The sequence below is a fragment of the Bombina bombina genome, chromosome 3, assembly GCF_027579735.1.
Source record: "Bombina bombina isolate aBomBom1 chromosome 3, aBomBom1.pri, whole genome shotgun sequence".
Lineage (NCBI taxonomy): Eukaryota > Metazoa > Chordata > Amphibia > Anura > Bombinatoridae > Bombina > Bombina bombina.
Window position 1 is genome coordinate 405,553,983 of NC_069501.1, and position 20,171 is coordinate 405,574,153.

The 20,171-nt window shown below is 41.5% G+C and overlaps 1 protein-coding gene across 3 annotated transcripts in view; it reads right to left on the reverse strand.

Moving 5' to 3' along the window:
• The window catches only part of LOC128653352 (sushi, von Willebrand factor type A, EGF and pentraxin domain-containing protein 1), a 260,201-nt gene that overhangs the window by 210,533 nt on the left and 29,497 nt on the right, over window positions 1-20,171 (reverse strand). For all 3 annotated transcript variants that reach the window (XM_053706580.1, XM_053706581.1, XM_053706579.1), the window contains exon 3: window positions 1,479-1,558. In XM_053706580.1, coding sequence (XP_053562555.1) covers window positions 1,479-1,558 — 80 coding nt within the window. The remainder of the gene's footprint in view (window positions 1-1,478; window positions 1,559-20,171) is intronic.

Consider the following 20,171-nt stretch of genomic DNA (forward strand, 5'->3'; position numbering starts at 1 on the left):
CCCCAGAAGCCCCATGCTGCACTGGGCATTGCCATCTTTGGAGCCTCATGGGGGTGGGGGAGGGGGGCTATATGGGGCTTATAATATTAAAAATATATACAGTATATAAATTTAATTTTTATATTATTTTAATACATTGCTGAGTGCCTCAACCCAAGAGGCACTCAGCACACAAGTAGAGCATCGGAAGCGTGTCCGTTTGCTTCTGATGCTCTGCTAGACTGTCGGGCTCCACGTTAAGCGAAACCAGAAGTGATCATTCATGGGGAGTGATCAAACCAGGGCCCGGCAGTCGGGAACAGTATTGCAGTACTGTTAGATCGGCTGCAATACTGTTAGAGCGGCTGGAAGCGATTTTAATCACTTCTAGCGCTCAGACCGTTTTTTGTAGGACGTACCTTGTACGTCGTCGGTCGTTAAGGGGTTAATCAGCTTGCTAAAATGGGGTCTCTATGAGAAATTTGCAATTACTGTATATTGTTTTTATAAGTGGCTCCATGGCTCCGTTATAGCAACCAGATCCAGCTACAGCGAATCATGTCCGCCTGCCATTTGGTAAATCAGCCCCATTGTCTCAGCCTAGTTAGAATAATCTGGTGCAGAGTTGATTAGTGCTATATACTGAGATTCTGTGAGTTGAATTAGTCATAGAGGTGAATCAAATGAGTTTATCCTAATGCCTGAAATCTTTCAATCTGGGAGCTGAATTTATTTTCATCTATCTGTAAACATCCAACCACTGCTATATATGAGGATCTAGGCTGTTAGACAAGCAATTATAAAATATGGAGATAAATTCCAATAAAGGCTCCACTGACGCAGGTTTCACTAACGCTTCTTCAGAAGGGCCTGAGTTTTTCTTTTTTGTTTTTTAAATGCAGCATTTCCTTTAAAAAAGAAAACTGTACCAGGCAGTTTTTGGGGGCTACAGTTGGCAGGTGAGCGGTGTTAGAAAACAAATTGCACTGAAAAGTGCCTTTACATTGCAGTCTATGGGAACTGTGTGTTCCCAGTAAATATATATGTATATGCTTATATACATATATATTTACACTTTGCTGCCATCGCTGCTCTACTTACCCCATTCGCTGCGCGAGGTTCTCATGCCATAGGAGCCTATGGAAGTGCTAGTATTACACAGTGGAGTGCAAATATCACTTTCATGAAAGCAATGTTTAGAGCTCCACTTGAAATCTGGCCCTAAATAAATACATAAAAATTGGGTTGGCAATTATTATTATTATTATCGGTTATTTGTAGAGCGCCAACAGATTCCGCAGCGCTATAAGGAGTGGCAATATGGAATAATGTTGCTATGGGCATTAAAATCTACTGCCTTAAAATTCAGCCTTTCAAAACACAGTCCTAGTCAGTCTGAGTATAAATATAATTGCCATATGCAAATATAGACTTATACTTTAGAAAAGTCTCTCAGTAGAATAAATGTAATGATAATTTATAATAATTCACTCTGTTACCTTCACATTCTGGAACACCATGACTCCAAGTTCCATCTGCTTTACAATCTCTATAATTATGTTTTGATATCATCTGGTACCTAAAAACAGGGGGAAAATATGTCACAAATGTTTGGAAACATAGCAGCTACGGTGTCTTTAAAGAAATAGTGCAAACCGAACCACAAGCTATAAAAACTAAATTTATGCTTACCTGATAAATTACTTTCTTTTACGATATGACGAGTCCACGGATTTCATCCTTACTTGTGGGATATTAACCTCCTGCTAACAGGAAGTGGCAAAGAGCACCACAGCAGAGCTGTATATATAGCCCCTCCCCTTCCCCTCCACCCTCAGTCATTCGGCCGAAGGTATAGGAAGAGAAAAAGGAAAGGCTAAAAAGGTGCATAGGTGACTGAAGTTTACAAAAAATATAAAGAAAAACTGTCTTAAAAAGAACAGGGTGGGCCGTGGACTCGTCATATCGTAAAAGAAAGTAATTTATCAGGTAAGCATAAATTTATTTTTCTTTTACAAAGATATGACGAGTCCACGGATTTCATCCTTACTTGTGGGAGACCAATACCAAAGCAATAGGACACGTATGAAAGGGAGGGACAAGACAGGAACCAAAACGGAAGGCACCACTGCTTGAAGAACCTTTCTCCCAAAGATAGCCTCAGAAGAAGCAAAAGTATCAAATTTGTAAAATTTGGAAAAAGTGTGAAGGGACGACCAAGTCGCAGCCTTACAAATCTGTTCCACAGATGCATCGTCTTTAAAAGCCCATGTGGAAGCCACAGCCCTAGAAGAATGAGCCGTAATTCTTTCAGGAGGCTGCTGTCCAGCAGTCTCATATGCCAGGCGGATGATACTTCTCAGCCAAAAAGAAAGAGAGGTAGCCGTAGCTTTCTGACCCCTATGCTTTCCAGAATAAACAATGAATAATGAAGATGATTGACGGAAATCCTTAGTTGCCTGAAAGTAAAACTTTAAGGCACGGACCACGTCCAAGTTATGTAACAGACGCTCCTTCTTAGAAGAAGGATTAGGACACAAGGAAGAAAAAACAATTTCCTGATTAATATTCTTATTCGAAACAACCTTAGGAAGGAACCCAGGTTTGGTATGTAAAAACCACCTTATCAGAATGAAATATGAGATAAGGTGAATCACACTGTAATGCTGAAAGCTCAGAAACTCTTCGAGCAGAAGAAATAGCAACCAAAAACAGAACTTTCCAAGATAATAGTTTAATATCTATGGAATGCATAGGTTCAAACAGAACCCCTTGCAGAACTCGAAGAACTAAATTCAAACTCCAGGGAGGAGTAATAGGTCTAAATACAGGCTTAATTCTAGATAGAGCCTGACAAAAAGACTGAACATCTGATACATTTGCCAAACGTTTGTGAAACAGAATTGACAAAGCTGAAATTTGACCCTATAAGGAACTTGCTGATAACCCTTTCTCCAATCCTTCTTGGAGAAAAGACAAAATCTTAGAAATCCTAACTTTACTCCATGAGTAACCCTTGGATTCACACCAAAAAGATATTTACACCATATCTTATGATAGATTTTTCTAGTGACAGGCTTTCTAGCCTGTATCAAAGTATTGATAACTGAACCAGAGAATCCTCGCTTCGATAAAATCAAGCATTCAATCTCCATGCAGTCAGTTGCAGAGAAATTAGATTTGGATGTTGGAAAGGACCTTGAATGAAAAGGTCCTGTCTCAATGGAAGTTTCCACGGTGGCAAAGAGGACATGTCCACTAGATCTGCATACCAAGTCCTGCGTGGCCACGCAGGCTCTATCAGGATCACTGAAGCTCTCTCCTGTCTGATTCAATCACGCGTGGGAGGAGAGGAAACGGCGGAAACACATAAGCTAGGCTGAACAACCAAGGTACTGCCAAGGCATCTATCAGTTCGGCCTGAGGATCCCTTGACCGGGATCCGTATCTTGGAAGCTTGGCATTCTGACGAGATGCCATCAAAACCAATTCCAGTCTGCCCCATCTGAGAATCAATGAGGCAAATACCTCCAGGTGAAGTTCCCACTCCCCCAGATGAAAAGTCTGTCGGCTTAGAAAATCTGCTTCCCAGTTCTCTACCCCTGGGATGTAGATTGCTGACAGATGACAAGACTGGGCCTCTGCCCAACTGATTATCTTGGATACTTCTATCATCACTAAGGAACTCCTTGTTCCCCCCTGATGATTGACATATGCCACAGTCATTATGTTGTCCGACTGGAATCTGATGAATTTGTCCGAAGCCAACTGAGGCCACGCCTGAAGCTCATTGAATATTGCTCTCAGTTCCAGAATATTGATTGAAGTAGAGACTCCACCTGAGTCCAAACACCCTGAGCCTTCAGGGAGTTCCACACTGCACCCCAGCCCAGAAGGCTGGCATCTGTTGTCACTATCACCCACGAGGGTCTGTGGAAACAAGTCCCCTAGGACAGATGATCTGGTGACAACCACCAAAGAAGAGAGTTTCTGGTCTCCTGATCCAGAATTATCTTTGGAGATAAATCCACATAATCCCCATTCCACTGACCGAACATGCACAGTTGCAGTGGTCTGAGATGAAAGCGAGCAAATGGAACGATGTCCATTGCCGCTACCATTAATCCGATTACCTCCATACACTGAGCCACTGATGGCCGAGGAATGGACAGAAGTGCTCGGCAAGTATTCAAAATCTTTGATTTTCTGACCTCCATCAGAAATACTTTCATGGCTACCGAGTCTATCAGAGTTCCCAGAAAAGGAACCCTTGTCTGTGGAACAAGTGAAATCTTCTCTATGTTCACCTTACAGCCGTGAGTTCTCAGAAAAGACAACACTTTGTCCGTGTGAGATATTGTCAGATGATATGTTAACGCCTGAATCAGAATATCATCCAGATAAGGTGCCACCGCTATTCCCTTGCGGTCTGAGAACCGCCAAAAGAGACCCTAGAACCTTTGTGAAGATTCTGGGGGCTGTGGCCAACCCGAAAGGAAGAGCCACGAACTGATAATGTTTGTCCAAGAAGGCAAACCTTAGAAACCCAATGATGATCATTGTGGATTGGAATATTAAGGTAAGCATAATTCAAATCCACGGTAGTCATATATTGACCCTCCTGGATCATTGGCAAAATCGATCGAATTGTCTCCATCTTGAATGATGGAACTCTTCGAAATTTGTTTAGACACTTGAGGTCAAAAAATGGGTCTGAACGTTCCCTCTTTTTTGGGGACCACAAATAGGTTTGAGTAAAACCCCTGTCCCTATTCCAATTTTGGAACAGGACAGATTACTCCCATAGTTAAAAGGTATTTTACACAGAGTAAGAATGCCTCTCTCTTTATCTGGTTTGCAGATAATTTTGAAAGATGAAATCTCCCTCTTGGGAGAAAATCCTTGAATTCCCATTGATAACCGTGGGTCACTATTTCTAGTGCCCAGGAATCCTGAACATCACTTGCCCAAGCCTGAGCAAAGAAAGAAAGTCTGCCCCCTACTAGAATCCGGTCCCGGATCGGGGGCCACCCCTTTATGCTGCTTTGTGGAAGAAGAAGAAGAAGAAGAAGCGGGGGGTCCTCCTTTAAAGTTCCGAAAGGAACAAAATTTATTCTGTTTACCCCTCATTTTAACCGACCTATCCTGAGGTAGGGCATGGCCCTTACCTCCTGTAATATCAGAAATGATCTCCTTCAATTCTGGCCCAAAAAGGGTCTTACCTTTAAAGGGAATAGCTAAAAGCTTATGTTTTGATGACACATCAGCAGACCAAGATTTGAGCCACAATGCTCTACGTGCTAAAATAGCAAATCCTACATTTTTTGCCGCTAATTTAGCAATTTGAAAAGCGGCATCAGTAATAAAAGAATTAGCTAGCTTAAGAGCCTTAATTATATCTAGAATGTCATCTAATGGAGTCTCAACCTTAAGAGACTCTTCTAGAGCCTCAAACCAAAAAGCTGCTGCAGTAGTTACTGGAACAATGCAAGCCATAGGTTGTAAAAGAAATCCCTGATTAACAAAAAAATTTCTTTAGTAGACCCTCTAATTTCTTATCCATAGGATCCTTGAAAGCACAACTATCCTCAATGGGTATAGTAGTACGCTTAGCTAGGGAAGATATAGCTCCCTCTACCTTAGGGACCGTTTGCCATGAGTCCCGAATGGTATCCGATATAGGAAACATTTTCTAAAAATTAGGAGAGGGAAAAAACGGTATACCTGGTCTATCCCATTCCTTACTAATAATTTCCGAAATTCTCTTAGGAACCGGAAAAACATTTATACATTTTACACAATTTCTCTGGAGGAATCACAATAGGATCACAATCATCCAGAGTCGCTAAAACCTCCCTAAGCAACAGGCAGAGGTGATCAAGCTTAAATTTAAATGACATAGCATCCGAATCTATCTGAGGCAAAGCATTCCCTGAATCAGAAATTTCACCCTCAGACAGTAATTCCCTATTCCCCAACTCAGAGCACTGTGAGGGAACATCGGAAATAGCTAATAAAGCATCAGAGGATTCAGTATTTACATTAATACTTGACCTACCTGCGTTTACCCTGCAACACTGGTAATTTAGACAATACCTCTGTAAGGGTAGTTGACATAACTGCAGCCATCTCCTGCAGAGTAAAGGAATTAGACGCACTTGATGTACTAAGTGTCGCTTGTGTGGGCATAAAAGGTTGTGACACTTGGGGAGAATTGGACGGCATATCCTGATTCTCTTCAGACTGAGAATCATCCCTAGGCACACTTACTTTATTTAAAATATGCTTTTTACATTGTAAAGCCCTTTCAGTACAAAAGTTACACAATGTTAGAGGGGGTTGCACAATAGCTTCTAAACACATAGAACAATGAGAAACCTCAATGTCAGACATGTTGAACAGACTAGTAATACCACAAAAGTCGTGTAAACACTTATTTATAGCATAAAATAAACCTTAGAAAAAACGTGTACTGTGCCTTTAAGAAAAGAAAAAGTGAACAATTTTTCAAAAATGCACAAAAACGTTAAATTATTCCCAAATTTAACTTAATATCATTGATTAATCGAAAAATTACTGCACCCAGAAGCAAGGGCAGAAATAAGGCTTTAGAAGTACTTATATCAACATGTAGTCAAAAGATAGATAAAAATACACTCTGCACCTCGCCACAGCTCTGCTGTGGCGCCTACCTGCCCCCAGGGTACTCGAATCAAGTTTCCAACCCTTCAGACCAGCTACACAGTCCAGGAGCCACCAAGTCACTGTTTGCTGCTGCTAAGCCTGAAGAAATTGCGCCAAAATAGGCTCTGCCCCTTAAGGTCAAAAGTTGGAGTAGGCCCAAACAATACCGCATGGAAATGCAGTTTTGCACTAAAGTAAAAATACACACACAATATAACCCTCAAACATAAAACCAATAAGTTTTTTAAGTGCCAAAAATAAAAAACATAAAACATTGTTTTTATATTGTGTCTCATCTAACATAATGCCCAAATATCAACTAATGATAAATATAAAATAGGTACTCCAGTAACACCCCTATTATTAAAATAGTTTTACTGCTTACCCCATTCCCATACATGGAAATAATGCCAGCCAGTTCTGATACACCAAGTCTCCTCAGAAAAAAAGCTGCACATACCTTAATGCTGCTTGTAGCATGAAACCGGTCTCCACACTGAAGATGTCTCATGGTTACCTTCAGAAGTCTTGTGGGAACCAGCGTGGATCTTAGTTACAAATGCTAAGATCATCAAATCAGGGCAGAAATCTTCTTCCATATCCCCCTGAGGAAAATAGTATGGCACCGGTACCATTTAAAATAAAAAACTTCTTGATTGAAGAAACTAAAACTAACACCTCACTTTACCATGTCTTCCTAGTATAACACAGGCAAAGAGAATGACTGGGGGGTGGAGGGGAAGGGGAGGGGCTATATATACAGCTCTGCTGTGGTGCTCTTTGCCACTTCCTGTTAGCAGGAGGTTAATATCCCACAAGTAAGGATGAAATCCGTGGACTCGTCATATCTTTGTAAAAGAAAACAAAATTTATGCTTAGCTGATAAATGTATTTCTCTTGTGTTGCATCCAGTCCACGGGTTCATCCATTACTTGTGGGATATTCTCCTTCCCAACAGGAAGTTGCAAGAGGACACCCACAGCAGAGCTGTCTATATAGCTCCTCCCCTAACTGCCACCCCCAGTCATTCGACCGAAGACAAGCAAGAAAAAAGGAGAAACTATAGGGTGCAGTGGTGACTGTAGTTTAAAAATAAAAAACACCTGCCTTAAAATGACAGGGCGGGCCGTGGACTGGATACACCACAAGAGAAATAAATTTATCAGGTAAGCATAAATTTTGTTTTCTCTTGTAAAGGTGTATCCAGTCCACGGGTTCATCCATTACTTGTGGGATACCAATACCAAAGCTTTAGGACACGGATGAAGGGAGGGACAAGGCAGGAACTTAAACGGAAGGCACCACTGCCTGTAAGACCTTTCTCCCAAAAATAGCCTCCGAAGAAGCAAAAGTATTGAATTTGTAGAATTTAGAAAAATTATGAAGCGAAGACCAAGTCGCCGCCTTACAAATCTGTTCAACAGAGGCCTCATTTTTAAAAGCCCATGTGAAAGCCACCGCTCTAGTGGAATGAGCTGTAATTCTTTCAGGAGGCTGCTGGCCAGCAGTCTCATAAGCTAAGCGGATTATGCTTCTCAGCCAAAAAGAAAGAGAAGTTGCCAAAGCCTTTTGGCCTCTCCTCTGTCCAGAGTAGACAACAAACAAAGCAGATGTTTGACTAAAATCCTTCGTAGCTTGTAAATAAAACTTTAAAGCACGAACCACATCAAGATTGTGTAAAAGGACGTTCCTTCTTTGAGGAAGGATTAGGACATAATGAAGGAACAACAATCTCCTGATTGATATTCTTATTAGATACTACCTTAGGAAGAAACCCAGGTTTGGTACGCAAAACTACCTTATCTGCATGGAAAATCAGATAAGGGGAATCACACTGTAAAGCAGATAACTCCGAAACTCTTCGAGCCGAGGAGATAGCTACTAAAACAGAACTTTCCAAGATAAAAGTTTAATATCTATGGAATGCAAAGGTTCAAACGGAACCCCTTGAAGAACTTTAAGAACTAAATTTAAACTCCATGGCGGAGCAACAGGTTTAAACACAGGCTTGATTCTAACTAAAGCCTGACAAAACGCCTGAACGTCTGGAACCTCATCCAGTCATTTGTGCAAAAGAATAGACAGAGCAGAAATCTGTCCCTTTAAGGAACTAGCTGACAATCCCTTCTCCAATCCTTCTTGGAGAAAGGATAATATCCTGGGAATCCTGACTTTACTCCATGAGTAACCCTTGGATTTACACCAATGAAGATATTTACACCATATCTTATTTTCCTGGTGACAGGCTTTCGAGCCTGAATTAAGGTATCAATGACCGACTCGGAAAAACCACGCTTTGATAGAATCAAGCGTTCAATCTTCAAGCAGTCAGACGCAAAGAAATTAGATTTGGATGTTTGAAAGGACCTTGAAGTAGAAGGTGCTGCCTTAGCGGCAGAGTCCATGGTGGAAAGGATGACATGTCCACCAGATCTGCAAACCAAGTCCTGCGTGGCCACGCAGGAGCTATCAAAATCACCAAAGCTCTCTCCTGCTTGATCTTGGCAATCAGACGAGGGAGCAGAGGAAACGGTGGAAACACAAAAGCCAGGCTGAAGGACCAGGGCGCTGCTAGAGCATCTATCAGCGCTGCCTTGGGATCCCTGGACCTGGACCCATAACGAGGAAGCTTGGCGTTCTGACGAGACGCCATGAGATCCAGTTCTGGTTTGCCCCAAAGTTGAATCAACTGGGCAAATACCTCCGGATGGAGCTCCCACTCCCCCGGATGAAAGGTCTGCCGACTTAGGAAATCCGCCTCCCAGTTCTCTACTCCTGGGATATGGATAGCTGAGAGATGGCAAGAGTGAACCTCTGCCCATAGAATTATCTTTGAAACCTCCAACATTGCCAGGGGGCTCCTTGTTCCCCCCTGATGGTTGATATAGGCTACAGTCGTGATGTTGTCCGACTGAAATCTGATGAACCTGACCGCAGCTAGCTGAGGCCAAGCCTGAAGAGCATTGAATATCGCTCTTAGTTCCAGAATGTTTATCGGAAGGAGGGCTTCCTCCTGAGTCCACGAACCCTGAGCCTTCAGGGAGTTCCAGACTGCGCCCCAGCCCAGAAGGCTGGCATCTGTTGTCACTATAGTCCATTCTGGCCTGCGGAAACTCATTCCCCTGGACAGATGGACCCGAGATAGCCACCAGAGAAGAGAATCCCTGGTCTCTTGATCCAGATTTAGCAGAGGGGACAAATCTGTGTAATCCCTATTCCACTGATTGAGCATGCAAAGTTGCAGTGGTCTGAGATGTAGGCGGGCAAACGGAACTATGTCCATTGCCGCTACCATTAAGCCGATTACTTCCATACACTGAGCCACTGACGGCTGAGAAGTGGAATAAAGAGCACGGCAGGAAGTTAGAAGCTTTGACAACCTGACCTCTGTCAGAAAAATCTTCATTTCTACTGAATCTATCAGAGTTCCTAGGAAGGAAACTCTTGTGAGAGGGGAGAGAGAACTCTTTTTTGTTCACCTTCCACCCGTGAGACCTCAGGAATGCCAGAACAATGTCCGTATGGGACTTGGCGATTTGAAAAGTCGACACCTGTATCAGAATGTCGTCTAGGTAAGGAGCCACCGCTATGCCTCGTGGCCTTAGAACCGCCAGTAGGGACCCTAGAACCTTCGTAAAGATCCTTGGTGCCGTGGCTAACCTGAAGGGAAGAGCCACAAACTGGTAATGCCTGTCTAGGAAGGCAAACCTGAGAAACCGATGATGATCTCTGTGTATCGGAATGTGGAGATAAGCATCCTTTAAGTAAACGGTAGTCATATATTGACCCTCCTGGATCATAGGTAGGATGGTTCGAATAGTCTACATCTTGAAGGATGGGACCCTGAGAAATTTGTTTAGGATCATGAGATCCAAGATTGGTCTGAAAGTTCCCTCTTTTTTGGGAACTATAAACAGATTTGAATAGAATCCCTGCCCCTGTTCCTCCCTTGGAACTGGGTGGATCACTCCCATAACCAGAAGGTCTTGAACGCAACGTAAGAATGCCTCTCTCTTTATCTGGTTTGCAGATAATTGTGAGAGATGAAATCTCTCTTTGGAGATGAGGCTTTGCAATCCAGAAGATATCCCTGGGAAACAATCTCCAGAGCCCAGGGATCCTGGACGTCTCTTGCCCAAGCCTGGGCGAGGAGAGAAAGTCTGCCCCCAACTAGATCCGGTCCCGGATCGGGGGCTACTCCTTCATGCTGTCTTGGAGGCAGCAGCAGGTTTTTTGGCCTGCTTTCCCTTGTTCCAAGCCTGGTTAGGTCTCCAGACTGGCTTGGACTGGGCAAAATGTCCCTCTTGTTTTTGCAGTAGAGGAAGTTGAAGCTGCGCCACTCTTGAATTTTCAAAAGGAACGAAAATTAGTCTGTTTGGTCCTTAATTTGTTGGACCTATCCTGGGGAAGGGCGTGGCCTTTTCCTCCAGTAATATCAGAAATGATCTCCTTCAGTCCAGGCCCGAATAGGGTCTGCCCTTTGAAGGGGATGTTGAGAAGCTTAGACTTTGAAGTAATGTCAGCTGACCAGGATTTAAGCCATAGCGCCCTATGCGCCTGAATGGCAAAACCTGAATTCTTAGCCGTTAGCTTTGTTAAATGAAAAACGGCATCAGAAATAAATGAATTGGCTAACTTAAGAGCTTTAAGCCTGTCTAGGATATCATCCAACGGGGTCTCCACCTGTAGAGCCTCCTCAAGAGACTCGAACCAGAAAGCCGCTGCAGCAGTGACTGGGGCAATGCATGCAAGAGGCTGGAGAATAAAACCTTGTTGTATAAAGATTTTCTTAAGGAAACCCTCTAATTTTTTATCCATTGGATCTAGGAAAGCACAACTGTCCTCGACGGGGATAGTTGTACGCTTAGCTAGAGTAGAGACTGCTCCCTCCACCTTAGGGACCGTCTGCCACAAGTCCCGTGTAGCGGCATCTATGGGAAACATCTTTTTAAAAGCAGGAGGGGGAGAGAACGGTACACCTGGTCTATCCCATTCCTTCGTAATAATTTCTGAAAACCTATTAGGGATTGGAAAAACATCAGTGTAAACAGGCACTGCAAACTATTTGTCCATTTTACACAGTTTCTCTGGGACTACAATGGTGTCACAGTCATCCAGAGTCGCTAAAACCTCCCTGAGCAATAAGCGGAGGTGTTCAAGCTTAAATTTAAATGCTGTCATTTCAGAGTCAGACTGAAGTAAAGCCTTCCCTGAATCAGAAATGTCACCCACAGTTAGAAGCTCTCCTGCTTCGGCTTCTGTACATTGTGAGGGTATATCAGACATAGCTACTAAAGCGTCAGAAAGCTCTGTATTTGTTCTAGCCCCAGAGCTGTCTCGCTTTCCTTGTAACCCTGGCAGTTTGGACAATACCTCTGGGAGGGTATGATTCATAACTGCCGCCATGTCTTGTAAGGTAAACGCATTGGACGCGCCAGATGTACTAGGCATCACTTGCGCTGGAGATATAGGTTCTGACACATTGGGAGAGCTAGGTGGTTTAACCTCCCTTTTGTCAGTCTGAGAAACCTCTGGTGATAAATCTTTAAAAGCCATAATATGATCTTTATAACTTATAGAAAGGTCAGTGCATTTGGTACACATTCTAAGAGGGGGTTCCACCATGGCTTCTAAACATAATGAACAAGGAGTTTCCTCTATGTCAGACATGTTTAACAGACTAGTAATGAGACCAGCAAGCTTGGAATACACTTTAATAAATGTGAAAAAGCAATTAAACAAAAACGGTACTGTGCCTTTAAGAGAAAAAAACTACCACATAAACTGCAAAGCAGTGTTAAAAAGTAGTAAACGCTACAAAATTTTTACAGTGTGTATAAGAGACTAAAGCAGCATTGCATCCACTTGCAAATGGATGATTAACCCCTTAGGCCCCAAACCGGATTAGAAAAACGGTAAAAACCGTTAAAAAACAGTCAAACACACTGCCACAGCTCTGCTGTGGCTCCTACCTGCCCTTAAACACGATTTTTGCAGGAAAAAAAACCCTCTATAGTGGTCCTAGATGCCAGAGGACTCCTTTAGGGAAGCTGGATGTCTCAGTCTGAATATCCACTGCGCATAAAGTGCGCGAAAATAGGCCCCTCCCACCATGCACTCAATGTCAGAGGGCCTTAAAAAAGTACTCCTAGGAGTAATCTAACAAGCCATGTGGAAAACTAGGCCCCCAAATAAAGATTTATCACCCTCAGAGAAAAAACATAATTTATGTAAGAACTTACCTGATAAATTCATTTCTTTCATATTAGCAAGAGTCCATGAGCTAGTGACGTATGGGATATACATTCCTACCAGGAGGGGCAAAGTTTCCCAAACCTCAAAATGCCTATAAATACACTCCTCACCACACCCACAAATCAGTTTAACGAATAGCCAAGAAGTGGGGTGATAAGAAAAAAGTGCGAAAGCATATAAAATAAGGAATTGGAATAATTGTGCTTTATACAAAAAAATCATAACCACCACAAAAAGGGTGGGCCTCATGGACTCTTGCTAATATGAAAGAAATGAATTTATCAGGTAAGTTCTTACATAAATTATGTTTTCTTTCATGTAATTAGCAAGAGTCCATGAGCTAGTGACGTATGGGATAATGACTACCCAAGATGTGGATCTTTACACGCAAGAGTCACTAGAGAGGGAGGGATAAAATAAAGACAGCCAATTCCTGCTGAAAATAATCCACACCCAAAATAAAGTTTAATGAAAACATAAGCAGAAGATTCAAACTGAAACCGCTGCCTGGAGTACTTTTCTACCAAAAACTGCTTCAGAAGAAGAAAACACATCAAAATGGTAGAATTTAGTAAAAGTATGCAAAGAGGACCAAGTTGCTGCTTTGCAAATCTGATCAACCGAATTTTCATTCCTAAACGCCCAGGAAGTAGAAACTGACCTAGTAGAATGAGCTGTAATCCTTTGAGGCGGAGTTTTACCCGACTCAACATAGGCATGATGAATTAAAGATTTCAACCAAGATGCCAAAGAAATGGCAGAAGCTTTCTGGCCTTTTCTAGAACCGGAAAAGATAACAAATAGACTAGAAGTCTTTCGGAAAGATTTAGTAGCTTCAACATAATATTTTAAAGCTCTAACAACATCCAAAGAATGCAACGATTTCTCCTTAGAATTCTTAGGATTAGGACATAATGAAGGAACCACAATTTCTCTACTAATGTTGTTGGAATTCACAACCTTAGGTAAAAATTGAAAAGAAGTTCGCAACACCGCCTTATCCTGATGAAAAATCAGAAAAGGAGACCCACAAGAAAGAGCAGATAATTCCGAGACTCTTCTGGCAGAAGAGATCTCCAAAAGGAACAAAACTTTCCAAGAAAGTAATTTAATGTCCAATGAATGCATGGGTTCAAAAGGAGGAGCTTGAAGAGCCCCCAGAACCAAATTCAAACTCCAAGGAGGAGAAATTGACTTAATGACAGGTTTTATACGAACCAAAGCTTGAACAAAACAATGAATATCAGGAAGATTAGCAATCTTTCTGTGAAAAAGAACAGAAAGAGCAGAGATTTGTCCTTTCAAGGAACTTGCGGACAAACCCTTATCTAAACCATCCTGAAGAAACTGTAAAATTCTCGGTATTCTAAAAGAATGCCAAGAAAAATGATGAGAAAGACACCAAGAAATATAAGTCTTCCAGACTCTATAATATATCTCTCTAGATACAGATTTACGAGCCTGTAACATAGTATTAATCACAGAGTCAGAGAAACCTCTTTGACCAAGAATCAAGCGTTCAATCTCCATACCTTTAAATTTAAGGATTTGAGATCCTGATGGAAAAAAGGACCTTGCGACAGAAGGTCTGGTCTTAACGGAAGAGTCCACGGTTGGCAAGAGGCCATCCGGACAAGATCCGCATACCAAAACCTGTGAGGCCATGCCGGAGCTACCAGCAGAACAAACGAGCATTCCTTCAGAATCTTGGAGATTACTCTTGGAAGAAGAACTAGAGGCGGAAAGATATAGGCAGGATGATACTTCCAAGGAAGTGATAATGCATCCACTGCCTCCGCCTGAGGATCCCGGGATCTGGACAGATACCTGGGAAGTTTCTTGTTTAGATGAGACGCCATCAGATCTATTTCTGGAAGTTCCCACATTTGAACAATCTGAAGAAATACCTCTGGGTGAAGAGACCATTCGCCCGGATGCAACGTTTGGTGACTGAGATAATCCGCTTCCCAATTGTCTATACCTAGGATATGAACCGCAGAGATTAGACAGGAGCTGGATTCCGCCCAAACCAGAATTCGAGATACTTCTTTCATAGCCAGAGGACTGTGAGTCCCTCCTTGATGATTGATGTATGCCACAGTTGTGACATTGTCTGTCTGAAAACAAATGAACGATTCTCTCTTCAGAAGAGGCCAAGACTGAAGAGCTCTGAAAATTGCACGGAGTTCCAAAATATTGATCGGTAATCTCACCTCCTGAGATTCCCAAACTCCTTGTGCCGTCAGAGATCCCCACACAGCTCCCCAACCTGTAAGACTTGCATCTGTTGAAATTACAGTCCAGGTCGGAAGAACAAAAGAAGCCCCCTGAATTAAACAATGGTGATCTGTCCACCACGTCAGAGAGTGTCGTACAATCGGTTTTAAAGATATTAATTGAGATATCTTTGTGTAATCCCTGCACCATTGATTCAGCATACAGAGCTGAAGAGGTCGCATGTGAAAAACGAGCAAAGGGGATCGCGTCCGATGCAGCAGTCATAAGACCTAGAATTTCCATGCATAAGGCTACCGAAGGGAATGATTGTGACTGAAGGTTTTCGACAAGCTGAAATCAATTTTAGACGTCTCTTGTCTGTCAAAGACAGAGTCATGGACACTGAATCTATCTGGAAACCCAGAAAGGTTACCCTTGTCTGAGGAATCAATGAACTTTTTAGTGAATTGATCCTCCAACCATGATCTTGAAGAAACAACACAAGTCGATTCGTATGAGATTCTGCTAAATGTAAAGACTGAGCAAGTACCAAGATATCGTCCAAATAAGGAAATACCACAATACCCTGTTCTCTGATTACAGACAGAAGGGCACCGAGAACCTTTGTAAAAATTCTTGGAGCTGTAGCTAGGCCAAACGGCAGAGCCACAAACTGGTAATGCTTGTCCAGGAAAGAGAATCTCAGGAACTGATAGTGATCTGGATGAATCGGAATATGCAGATATGCATCCTGTAAATCTATTGTGGACATATAATGCCCTTGCTGAACAAAAGGCAAGATAGTCCTTACAGTTACCATTTTGAATGTTGGTATCCTTACATAACGATTCAATATTTTTAGATCCAGAACTGGTCTGAAGGAATTCTCCTTCTTTGGTACAATGAAGAGATTTGAATAAAACCCCAGCCCCTGTTCCAGAACTGGAACTGGCATAATTACTCCAGCCCACTCTAGATCTGCAACACATTTCAGAAATGCTTGAGCTTTCACTGGATTTACTGGGACACGGGAAAGAAAAAAACTCTTTGCAGGAGGTCTTATCTTGAAACCAATTCTGTACCCTTCTGAAACGATGTTCTGAATCCAAGATTGTGAACAGAATTGATCCAAATTTCTTTGAAAAAACGTAACCTGCCCCCTACCAGCTGAGCTGGAATGAGGGCCGCACCTTCATGTGGACTTAGAAGCTGGCTTTGCTTTTCTAGAAGGCTTGGATTTATTCCAGACTGGAGATGGTTTCCAAACTGAAACTGCTCCTGAGGAAGAAGGATCAGGCTTTTGGTTCTTTGTTGAAACGAAAGGAACGAAAACGATTATTAGCCCTGTTTTTACCCTTAGATTTTTTATCCTGTGGTAAAAAAGTTCCTTTCCCACCAGTAACAGTTGAGATAATAGAATCCAACTGAGAACCAAATAATTTGTTACCCTGGAAAGAAAGGGAAAGTAGAGTTGATTTAGAAGACATATCAGCATTCCAAGTTTTAAGCCATAAAGCTCTTCTAGCTAAAATAGCTAGAGACATAAACCTGACATCAACTCTGATAATATCAAAAATGGCATAACAAATAAAATTATTAGCATGTTGAAGAAGAATAATAATATTATGAGAATCATGATCTGTTTACTTGTTGCGCTAAAGTTTCCAACCAAAAAGTTGAAGCTGCAGCAACATCAGCCAATGATATAGCAGGTCTAAGAAGATTACCTGAACACAGATAAGCTTTTCTTAGAAAGGATTCAATTTTCCTATCTAAAGGATCCTTAAACGAAGTACCATCTGAGCGTAGGAATAGTAGTACGTTTAGCAAGGGTAGAAATAGCCCCATCAACTTTAGGGATTTTGTCCCAAAATTCTAATCTGTCAGATGGCACAGGATATAATTGCTTAAAACGTTTAGAAGGAGTAAATGAATTACCCAAATTATTCCACTCTCTGGAAATTACTTCAGAAATAGCACCAGGAACAGGAAAAACTTCTGGAATAACCACAGGAGATTTAAAGACCTTATCTAAATGTTTAGATTTAGTATCAAGAGGACCAGAATCCTCAATTTCTAAAGCAATTAGTACTTCTTTAAGTAAAGAACGAATAAATTCCATTTTAAATAAATATGAAGATTTATCAGCATCAACCTCTGAGACAGAATCCACTGAACCAGAAGAGTCATTAGAATCAGAATGATGATGTTCATTTAAAAATTCATCTGTATAAAGAGAAGTTTTAAAAGATTTTTTATGTTTACTAGAAGGAGGAATAACAGACATAGCCTTCTTGATGGATTCAGAAACAAAATCTCTTATGTTATCAGGAACACTCTGAACATTAGATGTTGAGTGGAACTGCAAACAGGTTATGGTACTTTACTAAAGGAAATATTATCTGCATTAACAAGTTTGTCATGACAATTATTACAAAACAACAGCTGGAGGAACAGCTACCAAAAGTTTACAGCAGATACACTTAGCTTTGGTAGTTCCAGCCACCAGACAGCGATTTTCCTGAAGTATCTTCTAACTCAGATGCAACGTGAGACATCTTGCAATATGTAAGAGAAAAAAACAACATATAAAGCAAAATTGATCAAATTCCTTAAATGACAGTTTCAGGAATGGGAAAAAAATGCCAAGGAACAAGCTTCTAGCAACCAGAAGCAATGAAAAAATGAGACTTAAATAATGTGGAGACAAATCGACGCCCATATCTTTTTTAAGCGCCAAATAAGACACCCACATTATTTGGCGCCTAAATGCTTTTAGCGCCAAAAAATGACGCCACATCCGGAACGCCGACATTTTTGGCGCAAAAGAACGTCAAAAAATGACGCAAGCTTCCGGCGACACGTATGACGCCGGAAACAGAAAAGATTTTTGCGCCAAAAAAATCCGCGCCAAGAATGATGCAATAAAATGAAGCATTTTCAGCCCCCGCGAGCCTAACAGCCCACAGGGAAAAAAAGTCAAATTTTTAAGGTAAGAAAAAATGATTGATTCAAATGCATTATCCCAAATATGAAACTGACTGTCTGAAAATAAGGAATGTTGAACATCCTGAGTCAAGGCAAATAAATGTTTGAATACATATATTTAGAACTTTATTAAAAAAGTGCCCAACCATAGCTTAGAGTGTCACAGAAAATAAGACTTACTTACCCCAGGACACTCATCTACATGTTTGTAGAAAGCCAAACCAGTACTGAAACGAAAATCAGCAGAGGTAATGGTATATATATATAAGAGTATATCGTCGATCTGAAAAGGGAGGTAAGAGATGAAATCTCTACGACCGATAACAGAGAACCTATGAAATAGACCCCGTAGAAGGAGATCATTGAATTCAAACAGGCAATACTCTCCTCACATCCCTCTGACATTCACTGCACGCTGAGAGGGAAAACCGGGCTCCAACCTGCTGCAGAGCGCATATCAACGTAGAATCTAGCACAAACTTACTTCACCACCTCCATAGGAGGCAAAGTTTGTAAAACTGATTTGTGGGGTGTGGTGAGGGTGTATTTATAGGCATTTTGAGGTTTGGGAAAACTTTGCCCCTCCTGATATGGAAAATGTAATATCCCATACGTCACTAGCTCATGGACCTCTTGCTAATTACATGAAAGAAAATGTTTTTTCTGTAAGTTATGCAAATGTTTTTACACTAAGTAATATGAGAATTAACATGAATATTACCCTTATCTTGTAAGCATGATCCCAGTCATTGTTAAATCACTGTATCAGGCTTACCTCAAATATACCAGGCACTTTCAGCATTTTCTAGACTTTATCATCTCTCTAGAAAAAAATATACTGAACATACCTCAAAGCAGGTGATCTGCAAACCGTCCCCCCAACTGAAGTTTTCTTTCCATACTCTTCAGTTTATGTGTGAGAACAGCAAATGGAACCTTAGTGTACAAACCGCTAAGATCATCAACCTCCAGGCAGATACTTCTTCCAATTTCTGCCTGAGAGTAAAACAGTACAGACGCTGGTAACGTTTAAAAATAACAAACTCTTGATTGAAGGTAAAAAACTACACTGTCACCCACATATCCTCTAGATACTTGCTTTCTTGTCGAGAGTTGCAAGAGAATGACTGGGGGCGGCAGTTAGGGGGAGGAGCTATATAGACAGCTCTGCTGTGGGTGTCCCTCTTGCAACTTCCTGTTGGGGAAGGAGAATATCCCACAAGTAATGGATGAACCCATGGACTGGATACACCTTTACAAGAGAAGATACCAACAATAATAAATATAACCACATATCAGAGTGTCAATAATCGCTGAGCGGATCATGTCAGACAGGACCAATGAAAAATTGGCCCCTATGTATAATAGCAAATAAACACAAACTCACCATAGATATTTACAACCGCTCAAACACACTCTCTATCTCATACACACACTCTCTAACAATCTCAAATACTATCATACAATAACACACACTCACTCACTCATACTCTCTTACACACACTCTTTTTAACTCACACACACACTCACACACATTGTCTCACACACACAATAAATTGCACCGTCACCTTTTAAGCCGTGGCTGATTCCGACCAAAAACCAACATTTGCAAGTCCAGACCTGACTCAGTTTCAACCCGGACACACAAATGGGAAACCCTAACTGTCCCGGTCATTCCCAGACAGGTGGCAACACCATTTCAGAACTCTCAAGAATAATTTGTTAGATTTGTTATATCTGCAATGTTGTGGGGGAGGTTTGTTGTGGTTAGGGTACAAATGGTGGGGGGATTGCAAAAATGCATGAATTGGGCAATCAATTATTTTACTCTTAGCTGTGGCAGGGGAGGACTGGGTTAAGATTAAACTGAAGGAGGGGGAGGTTACAATAAGGGTTAATGTGCTTTAAAATCAGTCCCTATGTAATATAGAGCATCTTTCTTATAGCTGTCATGTCAAAAACCTGTTAGAAGGTGCTATTATTTATGGAAACACCAAGATTAACTCCTGCTAATCTTTTCTCCTCCCTACTGAGCTAGAGAAGCAGTT